Source organism: Strix uralensis, chromosome 11 (assembly GCF_047716275.1).
Source record: "Strix uralensis isolate ZFMK-TIS-50842 chromosome 11, bStrUra1, whole genome shotgun sequence".
NCBI classification, from domain to species: Eukaryota; Metazoa; Chordata; class Aves; order Strigiformes; family Strigidae; genus Strix; species Strix uralensis.
This window is the reverse complement of record NC_133982.1, coordinates 14,342,415-14,366,333: the sequence shown is the minus strand read 5'-3', so window position 1 is coordinate 14,366,333 and position 23,919 is coordinate 14,342,415. Positions and strand designations below refer to the sequence as shown.

At 39.4% G+C, this 23,919-nt stretch overlaps 2 protein-coding genes across 3 annotated transcripts in view; one reads left to right on the top strand and one right to left on the bottom strand.

Moving 5' to 3' along the window:
- The first annotated feature begins 3,106 nt into the window (after nucleotides 1-3,106).
- Nucleotides 3,107-15,116, top strand: PGPEP1L (pyroglutamyl-peptidase I like). Its single transcript, XM_074880511.1, is given in 7 exon segments — nucleotides 3,107-3,136; nucleotides 3,139-3,228; nucleotides 3,231-3,261; nucleotides 6,096-6,148; nucleotides 12,769-12,885; nucleotides 13,376-13,605; nucleotides 14,561-15,116. Coding segments are annotated over 7 exon segments (720 nt in total). The 3' UTR covers nucleotides 14,730-15,116.
- Nucleotides 15,117-16,209: 1,093 nt separating this feature from the next.
- IGF1R (insulin like growth factor 1 receptor) overlaps nucleotides 16,210-23,919 on the bottom strand; it is a 193,837-nt gene continuing 186,127 nt past the window's right edge. For both annotated transcript variants that reach the window (XM_074880068.1, XM_074880067.1), the window contains exon 21: nucleotides 16,210-23,813. In XM_074880068.1, coding sequence (XP_074736169.1) covers nucleotides 23,447-23,813 — 367 coding nt within the window. In that variant the 3' untranslated portion in view covers nucleotides 16,210-23,446. The remainder of the gene's footprint in view (nucleotides 23,814-23,919) is intronic.

Genomic DNA, 23,919 nt, shown 5'->3' with positions numbered 1-23,919 from the left:
AAGACCAGAACTGAACTAATAGCCACCCAACAGCTTAGCTACATTTAAACTATACAAATTTCAATTTTTTTCTCTTGTTACTAAACACTGGATATACACCAGTGGTAACAACTGCAGAAGAACTAATATAAATAGGGCAACAACAAAATATATAACACTTTCTATCCAAAAAAAAAAAGATAAGTGAAATTGCCATTACATTTTCCATTTACCATTTCTGTGGAGTTTGTTACAGAAGAGGCATTGGTCCACAGGGAACAGCAAGCTTTACACTGAAACATTTGTCTCCTCTCTTTGTGACATTGCATTCCATCTACCTAAAGACCAGCTTCAGTCTTTCCTGAGGATCATTTATTTTTATTAGAATGGAAAAGAAATATAGAGTGTTAGATCCTGAAATTTCTATTTAAAGTCCCATTATAGTTTAATGTTAAATAGCATAACAGCTTGATTTCTCCCTGCTCTCATTAAATGTTGAACAGCTGAGATAAAAATTGGAATATATTAAACACTTCCACTTAACAGTTTAAAACATTGGTCAGTGCCTGCCAATAACAAGAAATAAAAAACTATATGTAAGTAATAATAAAAGAGATAAAAATTAAAGAGCTGTTTCTAAATGAAGGGCCATATTGGGTTCTTGTTACCGTCGGTACTAAAAAGCTATCTGAGTAGTGTTCTGGCAGTTCTGCAATGTGGTCAGAATGCATTTGCAGAAAACATATTTTTCTCTTACTCAGCAGCTCAAATAATTTTAAAATTTATCAGACAACTGTACAGAAAAAATATTCAAGGTGATAACTAGGGCTTTCATAGTTGAGTTGCTTCCATTTCTTCTTTACCTCAAGATGAGCACCATGCCAATCACATTTGTGTCTAGCAAGAAGAAAAACAACTAGTGTTTAGCTGAGTCAGCTGTGTCTGTGACTTTCTTTCAGATATCCAGGGCTTGGTTTCTTAATTATGGATGGGGAGATTAATTTGCACAGACCTCAAAAATCCAGTGACTTGGGTATCTATTGTTATGGTCACATATACATGTGTGAGTGCTAATATTAAAGCTACAATCATACTTTCACAAAAATTCCAAGAGTAGTTTCAACTTCAGCTGAAGAAATATTAGGGAAAGAAAAAGTTTCATTTCTGAATTAAAATTCTCAGTAGAACATAAGCCTAACCATAAGATTTTATTATTCTTTTTTGAAGCTACCATATCCTTTATTTTCTGTTTGTTACATGTACAGCTCCAATACATGCATTATTCCTCCAAGTATACTACCATGCATATAAAGCTTGGGAACAGAAGCAATCAGTTAAATCAGTGCAAAAATTAATTTCAGTGCACTTCAGATTCCTGGTTTATTCAAACCGCTAGTGTTCCTCCCACATTTGCACAGGCATATAACAACACTGGAAAGGTCTCAGAATCTTTACTACCAAATCAGCAAACCTCTACTCATGGAAAGGGACTAACTTAACTATTGGAGACAATACGTAACTGATGAGTCATTAAAAAGTGTCTTGGGGGGGTTTCCCCCCAAATTTCTATCAGCTTCTTCACAAAGGATTAGTGAAATAATCTTCCATGCTCTATATTTTTTCTACTCTCTTTTCCTGGTTGTGAACACTTTGAAAACTATTACTACTGTCCAAAGAGATACTATCAGTTGTTTCAGAGTGCATGGATCTAATAGACTTATATCTACACTGTGCAAGAATATCTAATAAAATACCTAGTATTTTATGGCATTCAAACATTACCCTTCAGATATATCTATAAAGAAGCTATAATGTCTCAAACAAAACACTTGCATAATTTCTCATGCAGGAAACTAAGCAGTTACAGACCTTAAATCTTGCTATATTCTATGTATATGCTTTGTTCATTAGACCACTCTATACTTGGAGTGGTTTGGTTTTTGTTTGGTTTTTTTTTTTTAAAAAAAAAAAAAAGCACAAATCACAAATAACTATGAGAAGACTGGTATGTCATTGTCCTGTTCAGTATCATAGGAAGAGTTTTACTAACTGGTCACACATAAAAATTAATTTATAAAAATCTTAACTGACATAGGAGAATGAAAGACTGTAGTATTTTAGATGTAATTCACTGATGTCAGTGGCAAATTTTGCCTTATTTAAAGCTGCGGAGAGTTCTGTGTTTACTGTATGAGCTGCTCCTTCAGCCTCAGCAGCTAGCCAAAGTTAGTTTTGCAAGTCGTATTAGCCAGGGGAAGAAATGGATGGTGGAATCAAGGTCTTTTTATTTAAAAGAATCCACAAATTTCTTTGTGTCTTAGCACAGGAGGATTTAAATGACTGGCACAGCTCATAGCTCCAAACCTCATTCAGCCACCACCCAATCCAAGAGATTGCTTCAGAGATTTTTTTTTTCTTAAGGTCTCACAATTACCAGCTCTCTTGAGATTATATAGTGGCTTTCTATTCTTAGCATATTCCTCCCTCTCTCTCTCTCTCTCTCACATGCACACACATACACTTCCTACTCAAAACAAGACCCAGTGAAACCCTCTGCCCACATAGTTATAATTCTCAGGAGAACTTTCATATGCTTTTGTTTTGGGCAGTGACAATGTGCATATGTTTTGATTTCAGGCCCCTCCTATTGGTTCTCATGCTTCAGTTTAATGAGGACAGACCACCTACTAAACTCACCAGTTTCGGTGAGCCATAACCCAGCTTCTAGAGCTCCTTTGACCTTGCAAGTTGGAATGAGTTTTTTTAACATGTTGCCTATTCAAGGATATTACCGAGTAAATGTTTTGGTTTAGCTAATACATTTTCCTGTTGGTGTTTGGTTTTAGAAGTGTAAAGCACTTGGACTCTTTCATAAAGAGTGTAAGATAAAGATCAAGATTAGTAAACTAGATAACTGCTATGAAGAGGAACAGCAAAGTTACCCCTGAGTTTTTTAAGTCAGTAGGAAAAAGTCTAAGAACAGTGGAAATGGACAGATATGTTTTTGTAGTTACCATTCCTCACGATTAAAGTGAATTGCAACTGTGCTAAAAATAGAATATCCACAGAGATATAATAAAACTGATTCAATTTATTTTCTGTTTACTTGTAGATAAACATGTTTCTGATGAAAAACATTGCTGGATATTTTGCAAAAGTAGTTTCTTTAAGACTTTCCTGTTCTTCCTAGGTACTATTGCATGCCTGAAGAAAGGAAAAGAAGCTTGGGGTAGTCCCAGCCAGTCAGCTGGTCAGTCAGACTTCTATTTTTAATACAGAGATGTAACAATTTTCGCTTTGAAAGTTACATGAATCACAAATAATCAGTGTCATGTGAATCCAGACACATCACAGTTAGAAGAAAAAAAGGTGCCCCAAATGAAGAAGTTTGCCACAGATACATGAATTACAATACTCTTTGGAACTGAAAGACAAGATTTCACCTTCTGGACTGTAGGTTTCATGGATTCAAATTCCAACACTGTGGTTGTAACTGGTAAGATTTTTATTTTATTCTTCTTTTAGCTAGAGATGGTATGCACACATGCTTGATCTTTGTCGTAAACAGTTCCCTGGAGGGAAAAACAGTAGCAAATGGTCATACTAACAATTCCAAATGGAAAATAACTTGCTGCTCTGCCTTCCTAAGAAAAATCAGATGCATGTCAGAGGAAACAGACTGCAGTCTGCCCTCTTTACTGCCATCCAGTTTGGTTTGTTGTTCATTCTCTCCATGTTTTAATCTTTGTTGACATTCTCTCTGATCCAAACCACATAGCTCAAGGCAGTGCAGCCCAGTATTAGATAAAGCTTACCCAAAAGGAGCTCTGAAGCAAGAAAACCAGGTTGCATCACAATGTCACATAGTCAGCGTCCAGAATTAGAGCAACACATGGCAAGTTTCAGGGTCTCAGTTTCATGGCAAAGTAAGGGAGATTTAAAGAGGAGATGCTGCCTCATCACTGCTACACTAGACCATTAAATTTAAATATACCAAAGGAGCGTGCCTGAACATGCAGCACAAGGGACCAAATTTGGAGTTTCTCTTGCTGGCTATAACCACTGCTGAATCACAGTGGCAGAACCACCAGCTAGAGACTTCTGAGCTTTAAAAGGTTAAAGCTCCTAAGGAATGCTGCCACTCGCTATTCCTCTTGTTGCCACTGGCTCATCTAAAGGCAATCATTACACTTATCTTGACATGTGAGTTGCTGGATAATTTTCCACTGCAGGTCATCTGAGGACATAGGAATGAAGTTGAAACTACATCAAAGAGATTTGCATCTTTCTGTTTTCAATTAAAAAAAAAATGTAAAAAGTGTTTAATAGCTGCAAGATGGGCAGAACTAGTTTGGCTTGCTCTAGACAACTGCAGTTGAGCTGAATGGGAGCACAGGAGAGAGCAAGAGGTGTTTGCTAACCTCGCAAAAGGCTGACAGTCTGGTTCTCTCCTGTGATACCTATAGCACGTACCCTTGACAGGCACACTGTTTAGCTCCCTGTTAGTTTTCTTCTCCCCTTAGATAGCCATTTAGGTGCAGAAATCTACTTGTTCAAATAGTTTTAGACTAGTGTGTCCTGTTATCTTTAAGGTGCATCTTTAAGCTATTAGGGAGATTATCACAGCATGCTTCTGTTACATTTTCACCTGCTCATTACATAAACCTGCTGGCAGTGAGCCCAGTTTATTATATAGCACTAATGATATTAAGCCAGTCAGCCCTCCAAGTTGTTGCAAAACTCTCCTACATTCAGGCTTTTCTTTTCATAGAACAATTTAATCCTAAGCAGTAGTTTCTTATGGCTACCACTGAGATGCATGTATTTCATTGTGAGCTATTTAATAACTTCATTACGCTTCTTTGGTTCTGCACACACAGGTACACAAACATGCACAATTACAGCTTCGAAATGGAGTAGGTGTCATCCTAATTTTGCTCTGAAAGCAGAGTGGGCCTAGTGAGGTTTTATGTTCCCTGTTAATGTGAAATGAGTACTGTTTCCCTTGTTCCCTCCCCACAGTACAAACTTAAACCTGGGGAAAACATGGTCAAAAATATTAGCACAATCAGGTTTTTTGTAATATTAAAGAGAAAAGATTGAGCAGTTATGAAATAAGTATTAACAAATTAAGAAATGCTTAAAGTCTAACATTAATTAAGCTGTCATAAGCCTGCATTTAGGCTTAATTGTCTCCACATACCAGTACATTTTACTGTGCAAAATAGCAATCATATGCTGTGAAGTATTTATTTGTCCATTTAAGGATTTTTAAATATTTAAGAGTTATAGCATTAAAATCATTTAACAAACTTGTTTTTCTGCCACCCAGTCTCTAAGACTTGGCAACACTCTGGATTGAAAACAGTAATTGAGATTAATGAAGATAGTGGGAGTTTTCCATCAAACTTTTTCATGACAAAATGCCCATCTAGCTCAAAATGAGGTTTTTTTCTTTTTTATTTAAAAAAAGTCTTTCACACAAATTAATGCATAAAATTAAATGTAGTACTTTGGATTCAGAGAGTCCTTTTCTCTTTCCTCCTTCTCTTTCCCTGTGGGGAAAAAGTAAAGGAAGAGATTTTGCCCAGCACCATTTTCCCTGACAGAAAACTTAAGTTTTCATTACTTGGGATTTAAAAAAATATTTCAAATGAAATAAAAGTTTTACTCTTTCAAACATTTTCATTAAATGTGCATATCTTCCTCTTCATGAGCTTTAATAATAAGAATGGTAGACTGACTGTGACCTGGGAGTATTTAACACCAGATCTTTTAGTAGTGGTATTTCTATGGATGATGATCCTTGCCCAAAATCATCATTTACATGATCTGTCCTAGTGGCTCCAGTACATTTACCAGCTTCAGTTAAGGTTCTCTCATAATTAAGCCTTGACATGAATGAAGATTGCAGGATTAGTTCTTATGTAAGTGCATATACAAAATGAAAATACTGTTCCCATAAGTGTTATAAAGGCCAAATCCTATCTAAAAATCTCAACCTCCATAACCAAAAATATGAAGATAAAGAACAAATATGTGTGTGCACACACGTCGGCACCTAATCTATGACTGCAGAGCAAGCATAGGTTAAAAGCGCCTGTCTTTCTTTTCAGGTTTTGGTCCCTTTAGACAATACCTGGTTAATTCTAGCTGGGAAGCAGTGAAGGTAAGCATGAAAAAAAGGGAGGGAGGGCTTATTTTGTGAAGATACCAATAAAAACTGTTTTCAGGCTTTCCATTCCCTTCAAAAAAGCTATTTCTCATGATCATTAAACAGAATTGTGCCTCATGGAGCAGACTCCCAAGATGTAAGGAAGAAGATAATTAAGAAGTGAAATATTAGTTTATTTGCAAGATATTTTTTTTGGTGCTATTTAAACACCTTTCAAAATATTATTCTTGATTTTTAAAAAGGATATTTTTTATCCAGGGTGCCTTCTCTGCAGCTAACGCATATGCCACAGGTAAACAGATCATCTCATACCACAACTCATTTTATCATGTCTGTGTGAGGCATTTTCCTTCTCACACAAGTGTAGCCTATTGAGTTCTTCCTGCCTACTTCAGGAACACAAAACCTAAAGCCTGCCAATTCTGTTTTCACATTTCAGCTTTGGCTTCTACTTTCAACTGACAGTGAAGTCTACAGCTAAAACTGAAAAAAGGTCATTCAGATTTCTTCCCCCTCCACACACCTTGAGTAGCAGCAACAAGTCTAAGATGGAATCTTGAAAATCCCTGCTTATTTCCTAAATATGTATTAAAACAAATTTAGCTGGGTGATACAATGATGTGGTTTGGATAGCTGGCTTTCAGCATAAACTCTTCTGTTACAATTGTTTATTTTCAGATTGTTGTTTGTGTGAACCCATATTTCTTGGGACGCACCAAAAATTTGCACAAACAGATTCTTTTTCAGGAACAGGATTACTCGTTTTTAAAATATTATTTAAATTTTAACAATAACGTAACTTCTGTCTTTAAATACGTCTTACAAAATAAATACCCAACCATTGTATGTAAGGGTATGTCTGCTACAATGAAATAATTTACTCTAGCTCAGTCTAAAGCATGAAAGGTCATAGTATATATGTTTAAACAGTTGAAACAGCTGCAGAGATCTGCTGAGTATCTGTACGAGTCGCGTGCAAGGTTCATTCATTCTCCCTAGCACAGACAATGGCCTTTCCTTGAGTTCAGTTACTCTTATAAGGTATTGATGAACAGAGGGTCTTTCACACAAGTTCTTTACAATTCCAAGGTAGGAAGAAGGTTAACATAAAGAAATCTGAAACTAGTTGGGGAAAAGTCAAGATAGTAAAACCGAATTGGAAGACTGGTCCAATATCTGCAAGAGATGAGAGATAATGCTGGTAAAAATGGAAAGCAAGACATGTAAAACAAACTGAGGGGGCTATGTTCTATTATGGAGACTGAAATAAGCCCACATTTAAATTATTCTGGACAGTGAAATGACAAAGATAGCTAGAAGAAAGTATTAGTAGTGATAGAAAGATAACGACTCTACAGGACTATAACCATATTACAAGTTTTGTTGGCAGCTACTGAATATCTGTCTTGAAAATGAAGTGTAGTTAAGTCAAGATGACTGAAAACCAAGGAGCTAGTACATTTTCCCAAAGACCAAAGCTACAGCAACTCCACAACCCGTAAATATTTTCTATTCTAGCTTTGTTGGGTGAAGAATGCCAAGTGCAACTTGGTGTTTGGTAGAATAAGTCTATTACCCACCCAAAGTCATGAGGGATGTTATCCCTGTAGGCTAATAAGAAACAAAAATACTTCCATGGTACCTTTACCCCAGTCATCACAGGAGACCCATAAATTATCTTAACTCCAACTTGACCTGTGCCCTGAACAACAAATCTTTGTCAGTTGACAGTGTTTTGCTTATTATTTTCTGATTCCTATTGGTTCTAATTTTGGATACAAGATCATCCTCTTCTGGCTGAAAAAAAGACATGTTCTTTATCTTCAAGTAAGACAGCCTGAAGTGAAAGCGCACTGTTGAGATGAGTTTTCTGTACAATGCCATGTGCTGGCTATGCCAGGAAGTTATGTAACAAGGGCTTCAGCATTCCATAATGGAACAGATGTCAGTCCTTGTCTATGGAGGAGAACAAATCCATCTCCCTCTGATGTGACACCCTCTGTGTGGAATGAATTTGTATTCATACTGGGGACGCTGCTTTGGTTTCCTATTCCCTGGCAAAGGTGGTTAATCCAGACCATTCAGGGAAAGTTGCTGCAAATCTGGAAGTACTTTCAATTTTGATAGGCTTCTCCATGCTAAATAGCAATATCTCACAGTATTGTTCCATTGGCCTTGTTCACAAGTGTAGCCCCATGGTCTTCAGGAAGTTTATGCACATATATTAAAGATAGCAAAATTTAGTATTTACATCTGGAAGTAATTCTGTCTTGGCTTAGGGTTTCTGCATGGATCACTGAAGTGACATAAAGGCCTCCTGCTGAGTCTCTTTTCTGAGAACCAAGCAAGAGTACACCCAAGCTCATCCCCAAGAAAGTACTGAGCAGCCAGACCGGAGCTACTAAGAACGACTGCTCAGGCTTAATGCTTTTGCAGCATTATCCCGAACTATCCTAATTACTACTTCAAAATGAACTGGGTTCTTATCAAAAGCCTGGATACCGTGGTACCCTCAGAGACGTTGTAACACTGATACGTGTGATCTTAAAAGTTCACATCCCAGAAGGGTCTTTATAGCAAAAGCATCTGAAATCCTGTAAAAATGCATGTACCAGGAGTTCCAGGGTCCTAATTCTCCAAGCGTAGCCTCGCCCTCCATGTGTTTTGAAATGGGAGTCTTCACCAGAGAACAATGGCTTCACTTCTGTGAGCAATGCTTGCTCTTACACACAACTGCTTCCTTAAAACCCCTGTTACAGCTTCTCCGTAAGAAGCTGTTGTGCTCTGCCTCACTGATGGGATCAGCTGTTTTCCTGAACCTCTTCTCTTGCCATAGGGAGGCTCAGAGATTGATTCAGTAAGCACCAGCCCATTCCAATAGTCACATCCCTTCTATGCCCTCATTGGGCACTCAGAAAAATGGCTGTGTGGTATTGTTTCTCTTACAAATTAACTATTTATGACTACCTTTTCGTTGAATAAGCCAATTTCAGTTTTCTGAAATCCACAAGAATCAGGTGATAAATGCTGATAAAACTCTCCAAATCTCTATTTCTGTTCGTTTAGAAAGAGTATTTGTTCTGAATTATTGGGTTTCTTATTGATACTATGGAGCAGTGCATTGTCCCACATTGCCTGGTTTCGAATATGAAAATATAATTTTCCAAGAATGTGAGGAGTGCCCCATTGTTTTTTCATGAACCCACGTTCTCATCACAGCACAAGACATACACAGAAGGCACTCAGCAGCACTGCATCCACAGAGTACTCGTTACTTAGCAAGTACCCTCGAGTGTTCAGGGAAATGGATATTCAAGTGGATCTGAAAGTACATTTGAACCTGTCAATTCAGGGTCATTGAGAAAAGCTTCAGAGTTTTTATAGACACTGTGACATGGCCCAAGATGGTTGTCTAGCACCAGAAAGACAGCTTCTCTTTTAAAAACCTGTCTCACTAAGTTTTTCATGGTTCTCGTAACTCCATTCACCTGAAATACCCTCCTAAAATACCCACAAAAGGTCCACCAGCAGCACTTTTAACTCTGGAAGTGCAGAACATTCTCTCTAAAGGAAAACACCAGCAAGTATTTACTTTGCATTTGCTGACAGATCACACTGAGTTACCATGATGTGTTAGTTCTTCAGCACCACATGGGACCTTCAGAGTCCCAGATCTCCTGAATTATTTAGTCCACATTACAGATTGATGGTCCCACCTAATAACCCTTGATCTGACCCTGTTTCTGTGTCTCCTCCAGAAACTCCTGTCTGCAACTTGGCAGCTAAATAACCTCCCAGGGCAGTCTACCATCAAGGTCAAAGTCCCCAGTTAATAGGGCACAAATGTAAGTTGAGTGACAACATTCATAGTAATTAAACTGTTAGTGCAAAGAACAGGTCACATTTCCAACTGCTTCTGGGAACTATGTTTGCTATCGGGAGATGAGGATCAGATCTCTGAGTGCAGTTTTCATCCTGCCACTGACCATGTGGTCTTTGGAAATTTGTCATTTAATCTCTCTGTCTCCCTCTCTGCTTTAGTTTCATCATCTGTGAAACTAAGACGACATTGCTATTTAGTGCCTTCATTTCTCTTCTTGAACTTTCTTACATCCCTAAAGCTTTAAAAAGGTATCTTCAGGATTAAAAAAAAAACCAAAAACTACTAAACAACCAAACAAAAAACCTTTTTTTGCAACATACCTGCAGACTGTCTAGGTCAACTAAAAACTTCTGGTTTTCCTTCTACAGCCTTTTTGAATCAGGTTCACAAAATTAACACATGCAGCCCCCTGCCCCCCTCCCTGGCAACCCAAATCAGTAAAAACTCAGGCAAACTCAGTGACATTTTCTGGAGTTTTCTAGAAGTTCAAGATGTTTCTAACACCCCATGTGACACACCACCACCACATCTGAGCACAACTGTTCTGTGCAAATCCCTTCTCTTTGGGGAAGGCTGCGTAACAATGTGGGCCAGAACTCCAGCAGACCAGGACTATGACTGCAACTCACCACCAGCTCAAGGTCATCAGCTGATAATGTAGGATTTCATTTCCCTTTTAGAAGACCTTCCCAACAAAGCAGCTTCATGCTTTCTTTTGAACCACTTTTCCCACAAAAATGTCCTCCAAAACTTTTGTCCTCCTTTGAAGTTTCCTCTGCTGTTTCAACTACAAAAGGCAGGCACTTGTTTACTGAATTAACTCACCAGCGTGAGCTCAAGTTGTCAGATGCAGTCATCCTCCTCTAACCATCTTCAGTCTCTCACCTTGAATGCAAAAATGGTTTTGGTTAAGGCTGAGACAAGGAACAACCTTTTTTTTTTTTTTTTTTGTTGTCCCATGTTTGCACAACATCTGGTCTAATGGCGTATAAGCCCATGGTTTGGATTCTTAGACAACAAAGTAATACTTACAACATGCTGAAATTGCTTAGGACATAGTGAACTCTCTTCCTTTGACACAAATTCTCAGTGCTCTGCTATTGGCCAGCTTCTGATTTTGTCCTGCACAAGAGTATTTCTGCATGTTTCTCCCATGACAAATAGTGACAACAGAGCATCAGTCCAGAGAGCATGAGAGGAGAACAGCCTCACAACTTACTTTGGGTCTCCACATTCTGTACCAAAGTTACGGGTAGTTGAGTCCTCTAAGCCTTACAGTCAAAAAGGAAGAATCTCATTAAATGTTAAAATTAAAGATGCTTTAGAAAAGAAAATGCTAATTGTGAACCAGCTGGGGTTTTCTTTTTTGGAAGCTAAGACACAGTACAGCATTCTTAGGCAAGATGATGCAATGGTCTCTCAAAGACTGTCAGCGCCCAGAGGAAAAAAGGCTGGCACTGTTCTCTAAATGTGTTTACTTCCCTGCAGGCATTGTTTCCTTGCTTGTGTCAAATAGTTTATTGAGCACAGCTAATCAATGTTTCCGCTGACAAGAAAATTGGAACACTTTATATAGGAAGCCAGTGTTGAAGGGCAAATTTCCCAGTTAGCACGGCATAGAACTGTGGGCCTCATCCACACAAGTATCCTTAGTGAGAAATGAAAGCTTGAGAAGACAATGACATTTAGTATAAAGTTACAGGTTTCTTGGGCTAATCACACACCTCTGCTGCTGACTTTTTGCCTATGCCCCCCCTAGAATCATCACCTGCACCCTCCTTTGGTAGTGGTCTACTCAACTGCAACAGGGATTTCCAAACACCATTTGATTTTCTTGGATGAAGCTTTCTACCTCCGTACCTCCCTTCTGCATGCTGCCATTGCAGCAGCCTTTTTCTACTTAGAGGCTTATGCCTTACTTGTTAGCCATCTTCCACTGACAAAATAATTTCAAGTCATTCCCATATGACATTTATTCTCCAGACCATATTCCAACCATCTGGCCAACCTGCTGCTTTCAAGGGCACCTTCGTTTCTTTCACCTCAGTCCTCAGCATAAATTTTGTTTCCTCTGGGGAAAGGTCCTGTGTGGAAAATCAACTGTATGTAAATGACAAAGAAGTAGCATCCCAGTAAGTGACATTTTCTTTTACTAGAGCAACAGATTCTAGAACAAAGAAAGAAATTAAAAACATTCTAAATGTGACCTTCCTCATGTTGACAGTCACCTTGAACCAGTTCAAGATGGCACATCGCGTGTCACTTGAGTGGACGGCTAATATGAACTCTCCTTCATTTCTCTTGATAGCACAGGTTGACCTACTAGATCTCTGGGAGGAACAGCTTTTACCTGTATCAAAACCTATTTAGATGCTTTCAAGGGTGGACCTTTCCTGAGGGATCCTGTATTTCATGGCCCTCCATGGACCAGTCCCTACGCAATAACCATTCCTGCCCACTGGAGACTGAGCATCCCTTTGGAAAACACAACTGCTCCAAGTGGACGTGACATTAGGAAACCGTTCAGCACATTTTAGGCTCTCCCAGTTAAAATGGGAGCTACTGCAAAACAAGTGAACTCACTGCAGATCAGTGTTTAGGAGCCTTGAGCTTAGACAGCCCTGCATTGCTCTTTCAGATGTTTTCTCAGTCGGACCAGCCTGATTTCTTTACCACACTCTGAGAAATCCAGTGCTCTTACAAGTCCATGGTGGCTTTTTTGTAATCACAGGAACTGTCCAAGAGAGGCCTGGGTAAAAACATTGATCTCCGTATCATGCAGCTGCCCGTGGTTTACCAAAAAGCAAAGGAGCAAGTCTTCAAGATATGGACAACTCTTCAGCCACTGGTGAGTAATTCGAAAGTTACATAACTTTTCCCCTTTGCTTATGAATCTTATTATTCTGAGGGAATCTTTAAAAAGATCTCCAAAAGCGTATTGCACAGTATGTGCATCAGACAACTCTGGGAAGTTACTATTAAAAGGTTTCAAACTGAAATGCGGAGCACACAGTAATTCACATGCTGTTTTAACCCCATGCCATTTCAACAGCCTAACTGCATGCTGCACAAAGGAAAGAAAAAATCCACCCTAAACTGCAAAAAAGGTACTGCAGCTCTGAAGTCCTGAGCTGACTAGACCCAACAAAAACAAAGGCATTTTTTTAATTCACATTTATAATCTCTTATCGAAGTTTTCTGTAGGCATGAGCTACAGAAAGACTCCCTACCTTGAAGCTAGTATTTCACATAATGCTTGGCACTATTGCATTACATGTTTTTAAAAAAACAGGTCTCATTTTTAATTTCCTGTTATTCGCTCTGGTGGGAAAAAACAGCTTACTGTTCATGTTGGGCTGGCTTCATCCGCCAAAGCACTCATCATCCTTGAGCAGTGTGGGAAGAACAAAGGCTACCAAGAGATGGATGCTTGTGGTTTGCACCCAGAAGGTGGCTGTTGCATGCTAGATGGCCCGGAAAAGATTGAATCTACAATTAATATGAAGAGTCTCTGGAAAAACATTTCAGTGGAAGGGATTGATATCATCTTTTCCAGAGATGCGGGAAGGTAAACACTGCATATCGAGGGCTCACAGTAAAAGCAGAAGTAACTCAATCAGCTCATTTAACCTTGAAGAATCTTTGCAATGACTTTTCCTCCAACCAAAACCACTTTGAAGTAAAGTCTTCAGAGGGGCACAAGTCTGAAACTGGGATAAATTTAATGTAAAGCAGCCTTCATGAAAAGCTACAGCCAGTAGATATTTTTCCATGGATTTGTAAATTCCAAAAGAAACAAGTTTCAACATGGCACACCCTGTGATTAACAACCCCAGTAAACCTGAGCTATTAAGAGAGTCTGAAAGCAATACTGACTAGTAGCAGATTTTAATCTATTTTTCCCAACTGGGAGGGATACAAAATGTAAATACATACACTGAAGAGCAGAGCAATTACAGGTACCTTTAGAACGATGCCTGTGATCTCATTATGTGTTTCAGTAGTACCGAAGCAATTTTCTATTATTCTAGTCTTAATTTAAAAGGAAAACAGAGAAAACAGTAAATGATCTCTTTAAAAAAAAAATTACAATCAGCTAATCTTGGCCCTTAATTTCAGGATTTGCACCTGCAAGTTAAACAGTAGGGTGATAAGGAAAAAAAACCCCTCCAGATGGTGAGATTGTACAACTTGCACAAAAAACTGTATTACACAGTTGTAGTTCCAGTGGGCTGTGTCACCTTTCCCATCTCACACAGCTTATACAAGCCTAGAAAAGAACGCACGTCTTGTGATTTTTTTATTTAAAGTTCCTTCTGGGTGGGTGTCTGAGAAACCAAACCATCAGATAAGGAACATTTGTTTCTCAAATTTGGCTTATTTCAGCATTTCCTTTATTCACTAAGCGAATATGTTTTTAATAATTTCATAAACCAGATCTGGTTTGGCTACTTAAAAAAAAATTAAATTTCAGCAAAGTTCACTCTTAATTCAGGTCTCTGGTTTTGTTCTTAATATTGCAGGTATATCTGCGATTACACCTACTACACTTCTCTGTACTATGGCAATGGAAGAGCCGCTTTCATCCATGTGCCACCATTATCCAAATCGGTAACAGCAGAATTTCTAGGAAAAGCACTACAGACAATTATCTTAGAAATGTTGAAACAATGTGGGAAAGAAAGAGAGTAAGATGGATCATATATGAAAAAAAAAAAAAAAAAAGGATTTCTTAGAATGCAATTCCTTACCTCTTAAATGCAGCAAATCTAAAGATTCTTTAAAACCCCTACATAAAGGATTTTCTATTCCGTGTGCTTTTCAGGGAAATTTCCTTACAAAAACCGAACAACTGTTTACATCTCTTTGGTGTAAAAAGCTTAGGAGAAAAACCAAATGATTGGCAGTCTGTATTGCTAACAATTATAAGGTTGCTTCAGATTTAAGAAGGCGTGAAACTGGATTTAAAACATTTTAGATGCTTAACCCTAGTTCTGATGGTTAGAAAGACATTAATATAAGACTTGCTGAACCAAGATGGATGCCCACAGCCGTAAGGACGCTCAGCACTGGGCGGATACAGCGGAGGCCCCCTCAGCCCCCGCCCGAGCCCAGAGAGTTCAGCCTTACAATGTGCCCACATAAAAAATGTAAATATGGGAGAAAATAAAACACAGGTAGGGATCCTGTTATGTGAATGTAACATTTTACAATTATCTCTTAGTGACCTGCTGTAAACGCTGGTTTCCACATCAGAAATGGGCTACAGACCAAGGGTTAGTTAAGAAAAAGCTGGAATCCAGCTGGAACTGTAATGCTATTAGTAATTTGGGTTTCAACTGCCTGAAAACACCACTTAGCCCAAATTCTCAGCGCCTGTCCCAAAGGAACACACCGTAGTCCTTCCACAGAGCACAGCACAAGGACAACAGTCTTTCAGTAGAATAGGTCACGGCTATTCAGGGACTGACGCACCAAAATCAAAAAGCTGACTTGTCCCAAGAAAGGCAATCCCTGCAGCACTGTGCTGTGGAAAGTGTTATGGCACATAATGTTACTTACAAAACAGGAACCAAATGAGATTCCAAATTGTAAAACTTGGGAGTCGGACAGTGACAGATCACTTCTGTGCTTCTCCCTGCCAAGCCAGGCTCCTCCACGTCTCCAACACAGACAGCTGATGAAGCCCTAGGCCACCATCCTGCCTTATTTTAGTCAACACTTGGATGACAAGAGTCAGAGGAACTGGAAATGCCAAGATAATGCCAGTTTTCTTGCCACTGTCTTTCCCAGTGACCATTACAGAAAACTGATAACCACGTGCTGGATGGCTGAATGCCTCATCTGTGGCTTGCTGTAAGGGTAAATAAGCAGGTTTTCTTCCAATAAATAAAGAAATAAAAATGCTTACCTTATTCAAGGGAACTACCTACTCAAAACAGTACTCAAAGTCCCATCGAAAAAGGGTCCTACACGCTCAGTGTCACTGGATGAAAATACTTCTGATTTCAACACAACACAATGGCAGTACTGACCTCTAACTAAGATTTATTCGCAGTAGCTCAATTAAATGCAGCCAAAAAGGGCAGAAGAAAAACAGAGAAGATTTACTCTGAGTTTTCTAACCTGTACTTGCTTTGCATAAGGAGCAACAAATTCAGAAACAGGCAAATGCATACAGAATTCTTTTATTTAACTTAAATCATGTAGTACTGAAACTACTAGAAAAAAGCAGAGTAAGAGAAACTAAAGGAGCCTTAGCTTCAGCCATTCAAAATAGACAAAGTTTCTTCTTTTCATAATGTAAAGAATCCCGAGTATACCGCAATAACAGGAATAAATTCTTACAACAGAATATACAAAAACATTTTGAAATTTTTTTTTATCTACTGATTCATTTTAATATAAACACAGGAATTTCTTTAGGAATAATTTATACACAGCAAGTCTTTTTATGTAATAAATTGGCCATGTTATTGTTTAATTTTCTCTTAAAAAAATTTAAACAAGAAAAATTGGAAAATGTTGTATTTGCAACTGCATCCATTCCTTAGCACTTTCTAGTTTTGTTTTTGTCCCAGAGGTAGACAAACTCTGGCCAATCCTTTCATCTCAAACCTCACTGGTTCAGAAAACAGAAGAGCTGATTTTTAAACAGTATCTAAATCATCAGAACCCTTCAGCAATGTGGTCAGTCAAATTGGGGGGAGTGAGGGTGAAGGGATCTTCAATACGCTTAAATAAAAATAAATAGGGACCCCGCCTTGCGCATTTCAAATGGTGCTCAACGTCTTTATAGAGGCTGCACGCAAACTTTTGAAGTGACAAGAAATCTGCAAATAGGTCTTCAACAGTCATGATGAAAACCGTCCTCCCTCTTTCCCTTATTGCAGTCGCATCCTTCAAAACCACACGGCCACCGTGAAGCAGGTACTGAACAGCCCGAGTGAGACTGGGTAGCAGCAAAACCCATTCTGTTTCCCTGACCAGTGAGGTTCTTGTGATCCGTGAAGGTAACTGCCCTAGACAGTAACGTGAAATGACCAGTTAAGATGATCCCACCCCAACCAGAGGGCTCTGGAAGACCAGGATACTGAAGATACAGAACATTTCCCCAACTTCTTTATTCACTCGCTGTATACTGGGACACAAAGCTTGGGCGGGAAGGGGGAGAGGGACACGCCATGAATTGGACAAGTCAGCGATCCTTTTTGGCATATTGTAAAGCTAGCTAGTAAACTGGTACCATCAAAAAAACTGATCACATACAGACACACCCATACACAGACACAGAAAAGTGCCCTTAAATTATATTTTAGGCATTTATAAACTACAAACATTTTATAAAATTATTCTATGTACTTACAAAATGCAATGAAACATTTAATTAGTTCTTGTAAACCAGATCTTCGTCAACTGACTACCCGTAATCTACTGGACTTAAAGCCCTATTGAAAATGCTAATGGATTACTAATCAACGAAACGCATACCAAAAAAAAGATGAGCACACACGCATATGCACACACACAAACTAGTGATAGTCTTCAGGTACTTGCAAAACAGACCAACTGTAAGTTGAGACCGATTCATAGAGCCCACTGCTAACGACCATTAAACTCCTGGTAATGAATTTACCACCCCAGCTGGAAAGTCCAGAGGTTTATTTACAAGTACCAACGATCAGAGTTGTGATACCTGAGCTCTGATGCTGTCCCACATACCAAGCTCAGGAAGCTACCTCAATCTTCTGCCAAGCCCTGTGTCTTTGTAAACACCCATTTCTGCATCCTTTGTTTCCATGTGTCTCCACACCGGCCTGTCTCAATTCTGGTTTTCCTGGCTGTGCTCCGGTTTGGAGGCCGATCAGCGTCTCTGAGCAGCCAGTTTCTGAACCGAGGCACCCTTCGAAGCCCTCCTGCCTATCTGTAGTTCTGTATCTTCAGCACCCCTGGCCGCTAGTGTTGTTTCTACATATCATTCTTAAATTCTTGTCTGCACAACTACTCATGGGTTAAGTTGCAATATCTGGCTTTTATCACTGGTTAGTAAGGAGTGGATCCCTTGCACCTTCCTCCACTGTTGTTCAGCCCAGTGATTAAGTACACTGTTGACAAACAAAGTAAGAATAACAGGAAACAAGTGTTACTTGTACTAATGGAATGAAAAGGGTTTAAATAGATATATATCTATATTATAGATATACATATGCAGATATATATATGTATATATAGATATATATATGGAGTTATACCAACAATAGGAGTGTTGTTCACTTGGACTCGGATTGTACCGAACACCCCTCGGCAGTTCCCAGAGGACCTGACAGCAGTTCCATCTGGTGACCAGTCGTCCTGGGCAAACTGGGCTTTCTTTCCTTTGTTTTTAAAGACCAAGAGGAGCATCAGTGCGAACATGCCTAGAATCATACATCACTTAGAACCAGCTTTAAAGAGCAGTGGCATCACGCTGAGAAAGACCTGGTGCCCACCGGCTGGCCTCACACCTTCCGTCACGCTCGGCTTCTGCGCCTAGTTTACGACTCCCCCAAAAGAGCATCTCGTTTGGTACCGCGCAGCTGACACTTCGTGTTTACGTAGGAGCCACGTTCCTTTGCAACCAAACCACCTTCTGTGCCGCCGAGCAGCTTTTACCCGCGAGTCAGGTGGGAACAATGGCCGAGCACTAACATCAAAGCTGCCTGCTCCCCGCAGTGACGCCAATTTGTTATCCTACTGCATTAAAACATCTTGGTACCATTTGTCAAAATGCTAGTTTTCAGGGCTGGGTGGGCTTTTGTTTTTAATTTATAAACAAACTGGATTACTTTAACTTTATTCAAACATAGCTGAAGTTCTAAATAAATTTTCCATACCAGACAAGCCAGTGGTCTCAGGGAAGAACAACATTACAAACCGTATTATGACTCTATCAAGCCAACATTAATTCTCAGTTGTTCACATGCACAAACAAGTTGATTTACTGTCCAAGGGAAGTCTGCATGAAAAACCCATGTGAATAAAGCTATTCAAAATGCACAAAACACAACAAAAAAAAGCTATGGAAACAAACAGAACAAAAAAGGAATTAAGCTTGAACTGCAAACACAGAATGCAATGGTATCATGAAGGTGGTTTGGTCCAGGAGAGCTGACTGTCATCACGCACGCGTACGTGATGCCACGCGGCTGTCTTCTACTGAAGTGCTTTTTGAAATGTTTATCATGATGGGTGCTACGTCATTAGTGTTTCTTCCTAATGCATTTTAAAACCACCTACATACAATTATAAAAACCAGTAACTTGGACAGTTTTAACAAAACCCTCCTAGCCAGCTGAAAGATCTGAGGATCTCCAGTTGTGGTAATCAATATGTGCAAGAGAGGGGAACAGCCACTGCACCAAAAGGTCACCGGAACCTAATAAAAAATGGAAAAGCAAAACAACCTAGTAAAAACTTTAAATTTTGCTGGTTTCTCAGGGCCAGAGAGAAACACTCGCTCCAAAGACAAACTCTGTAGCACTTAACCACAGCGCTGTGTATTCAAGAGGCCATGTACAACTCGAAGTAGCCAAGCACCACATTATTCAGATACCACAACCAACACCTGCACGAACAGCTGCCAGAGCTGGAAAAATAGAAACACTATACATCAAGTTGATGGCAAGCTCGTGTTAGTCCTGTGTGCTTGTAAACCAGTTACACGCTGTCAGAGGGCAGTTAAAATTTGATGGCTGGTCCATCAGAATCCACAGTTATGAAGCATATAAACAGGGGAAGAAAAGGGAACTGAATTTTTACTGGCACGTTAAAAGAAATCAATTCAATGTTAGTTTTGAAAAAAAAAAAAAAAAAATCAGTGCTCTCATCAAACAGAAGCAGCAAAGATCCAAAGCTGTAAACTCGATGTAGTAGTATCATCAGGCAGCCTGTGACAGGTTTTTTCACTGTTTTTCTGGTCAAGAAAGCAGAGCTATTGCTGTACGAGCCAATTTATTTTTAGGTGCTGATTCAGCCAAATGCCTTTTTGGTGCTTGTGGCATCTGAGGAAAAACTGGTAGGAATGACTTAGCTCATTCTACAGGACAAACAGAAAGACCATTTCCTTTAGTAATTCTTCTGGACCTTCAAACATTGTAAACAATCGATTTCTGTAACAGATTTCATCCAATACTCATAATTTGAAGTCCTCATATCAGGTCAGCTACGTCTCTGCTTGTCTAAACATGCAGTGTTTTGTTGCTGACCTGAGGACTGCTGCAACAGCACACTGAAAAGCCCTGGTGTTTCCTTAAAGAATGGTCACCCTACATCAGACAGCTCTTGGATTTCTCCTCACAATAAAGAATCTGAACCAAAAGTTTAGAGAAACTCCTTCGAATTGAGGCAAATATTCTGAAGTGACCCTTTGTGACAGGCAGTGACTGTTCCCCTCCAGAACCTAGAGCATGTGGTATATGGAGTGAGAGGTTACCAGTATCAACGGCATTTATTGGCTGCTGAGAAATGTGAGATGTATTTTTTTTTATATACACACATATAAAAAAATAAGAGTGAGGTAGATAAATGTTTAAAAAAAAAATCAAAAACTGTCCCCCGTCATACTCAAAACCCCTTATCTCAGTATTTAAATTTATTATGGGGCATCTCTACAGTGATTTAAACTGATATCACAAAAATAAATAAAAAATCCTACATAGAATACCTTCTTAATTAACTTTTTTGTCTTTTTAATTTTTAAAAGGGAAAAATAACTATGGGACAGAGGCAAGAGAAGATAATGGGACCTAAACTACACAAGCAAAAAGCACTACAAACTTTTTAAAAATCTCCAGTCAAAACTAGCAATCAGTATATTTTAATTCTTTGTTCTTACTCAAAAGATTTCAATGTTTCCATCCCAGAACCACCTCTTCACTGCCATCATTTGGTTGGATCAGTGCTAAACAAAGGCTTAAGATGCTGTAACTAAGGTACGATGAGCAACTGGTATGACTCCTTGGTTGTAGACTTTCTGATGGCCCCCTCCTTCCCCTTTCACCAAGGCTTCTGCAACTGAACAAACAAGCTTACTCGTTTTCTTTTGTTCTGAGGTTTGGTCTATGATTTAAGCAACAAGCTCTTACTTGTACAGGTTTCCATAGCTGCCAACACTTAACTGTTTGCTAGCCAAGCCACTGGCCCCAGCTACAGGCTTTCCACCCAGCCCCGTGGAAATGGCATGGTGGGTTTGGTTTGGTTTTGTTGTTGGGTTTTTATTCTTGCCAAGGGTGCGAAGTGCAGCCCAGGGTGCCCTCCACGAGGGCTTCCTCTCATTAGGAAGGTGAAGAGCTGGGATTTGCTGGAGTCAGGTGTTCAATGGCCACCCTAAGAACGCCTGGCATCGCCAGCTGCAACTGGTATAGCTCCTGTTCACAGGGCAGAAGGGTTACAATAGCCTTTTTTAAAAATCAGTGACCCAAAAGCCTGGTGTCTGCTGTTGCACCCAAAAAATGAAAAAAAAAAAAAAGTGTGTGTGTGTGTGTCTGTGTGGGGAGTGTGTGTGGGGATGGGTGGGTGGATGTGTGCCACAACCAAAACAAGCAGGGAGGGGAGGAGGGGTAGGACCCTTGTACAACAATGAATATAAACACTGAACAAGAATGTACTAAATATTTAACCTTTTTTTTCTGACCTGAGTTTGTATCATGCCTTGCACTGTAAGAGACTCGCATGCTGTCTGGGCAGAGGTTAGTGGGAAGGAAGGAAAACTGGGGTTTAAAAACACCACACCACAGCACTGCTAGAGTGTTTCCGTGCGGGGTGTCCCTTCTTTCTCCATGTCCCCCTCAAAAGCCCTGTAGCCCACACAGCCAAGATGTTGTAAAACAACTAATGGAAAAAAAAAAAAAAAAAAAGAGGAAATGTATTTATAAAAAGGCATTAAACAGTTCATGGCAAATCATATGAAAGGTATCAGTTACTGGGAAGGAGGAAGTAAAAGTTACACACTATAGTACAAAGCATAAGAAAATTTGTTGAAGTGGGAGGGAAGGGAAGGGAAGGAGGGCAGACCTGAAGGTTTTCATAGATTAAATCCACAAAGATAAAGAACAAAAAAAATAGCAGCTTTTTTCTGTACAGACATATAGATGAGTATCTGAACCGTAAAAAAGTTATAAAAGTGACACAAAAGACAATGTGTATGCAAATGATCCATGGTCTAACATAGAACTGCAAGACCCTTCGAGAAGTCTTAATAATAAAGAGAAAAGGTCAACAAAGCATCATATACTTGAATCCGGTTACTGCTTTTTTTTGTCTTCTCCAATTTATGTTTCTAGGTGTTTTTTTCCTTGCAAGCCTGTGAAGGAAGGCAGGCTGCAACGATGGAGATCTCTGCCGGTTATTTTCATGTTTCTCATTTTTGGCGTGCGGTTGACTTTTTTGTACGAAATGCACGTGTTTATTTAGCTCACCACTGCCAGTTTTGTCCAGAATTCACTGGGATGGGGATAGGGGTGGAGGGAGGGCTGTTTCTTTACCCCCATCCCTTTTATCTTCTCCATCACAAGAAAAAAAAAAGTAAATCACATTTTGTCCAGTTTTGAAAAAAGATCTAGACAATTTGATTTTTTAATTTTTTTTTTAAATACCAGTGTATGATTGAATAGAATGTATTGGTCAGGATCTCTCTTAAACAGAGCAGTTGATTACTGTGCTCCTTCCATGCCTACAAAAAAACAGAAACAAAAAACAAAGAGTTCATTTTTTTGGCAAAATTTGGCAGCGTTGAAAATGGTAACAACCTTGGACGAATGATGGCCCTTTTTTATTCTTTTACATGTTCCTAAAAAGATTAAAGAGCAACATTAAAAATCCAGTCTTTTTTAGTTGTGTTTTTTTTTTTTGTATGTTTTTTTGTTTGTGTTTTTTTTGTTTGTTTGTTTTTTTATAAAGACCTACAGTGTTAGGCAGGTGCTTGCAAGGGTACCGGGGAGCCACCTGGCCTGCGATATCTTTGATCTGATAAAAGTGCTGTACGGTTGAACTTGCACGCAGATATGTTTCCCATTATGAAGCAAAGAGAGAGACAGAAAGAAAGAGAAAGGAGAGAGGAGAGAGGAGAGAGAGAGACATCAGATCTCAAGTTTTCTGTTGCTATTAAGTGTTAACATTAGAGTTTTAAAAGGCCAACTGTGTGCCCCATGAATGGAGTCCTTTACTGAAACAAACATCTGCTTGCATATTGAAAAAAGAAAAATACGATAACTTGTTTACTGAAAAAAGGGTTCTCCCAAGTGCAGCTATGGCAGTTCTGAAGATCCACTGAGGTACAGTAGGCTTTTGAATATATTGTAATTTTCTTTCTTTCTTCCCCCAATGCATGTGTTTTTCTGTGTTTTATTTCTGTGAGATTCTGGTTCTAAGGATCAGCAGGCCGAAGACTGGGGCAACGGTAAGGCCCTCTCATTCTTGCGTCCCCCGTTCATGTGTGCGTACGGCTGTCTCTCCTCGAAGCTGGCCCGAAGGACCACCACGCCCGGGCCGTTCTCGGCTTTGTGTCCTGAGTGCTTGTCAGTGGGTTGGAGGGTGGAGGAGGGATCTAAAGGAATGCTCTCCATGTTTTCAGTCTCCAGGTCAAGCTCCTCTGTATCCGGAGGCTTGTTCTCTTCACTGTAGAAGAAGGAGACCTCTTTGAATGCTGGATCCAGCTCGTCTTTAATGCTACCGATTATTTCCAGGAAGGAGGGCCTCATTTTCGGATTGTACTGCCAGCACATGCGCATCAGCTCAAACCTGGACAGGAAACACACAACAGAACCATTTACTGAGGTGTTCTACGAGCCCCGGCTGGAGCCCAACTGTGACTGAATCAGACCGCGCGTTTTAGAAAATCATTCAA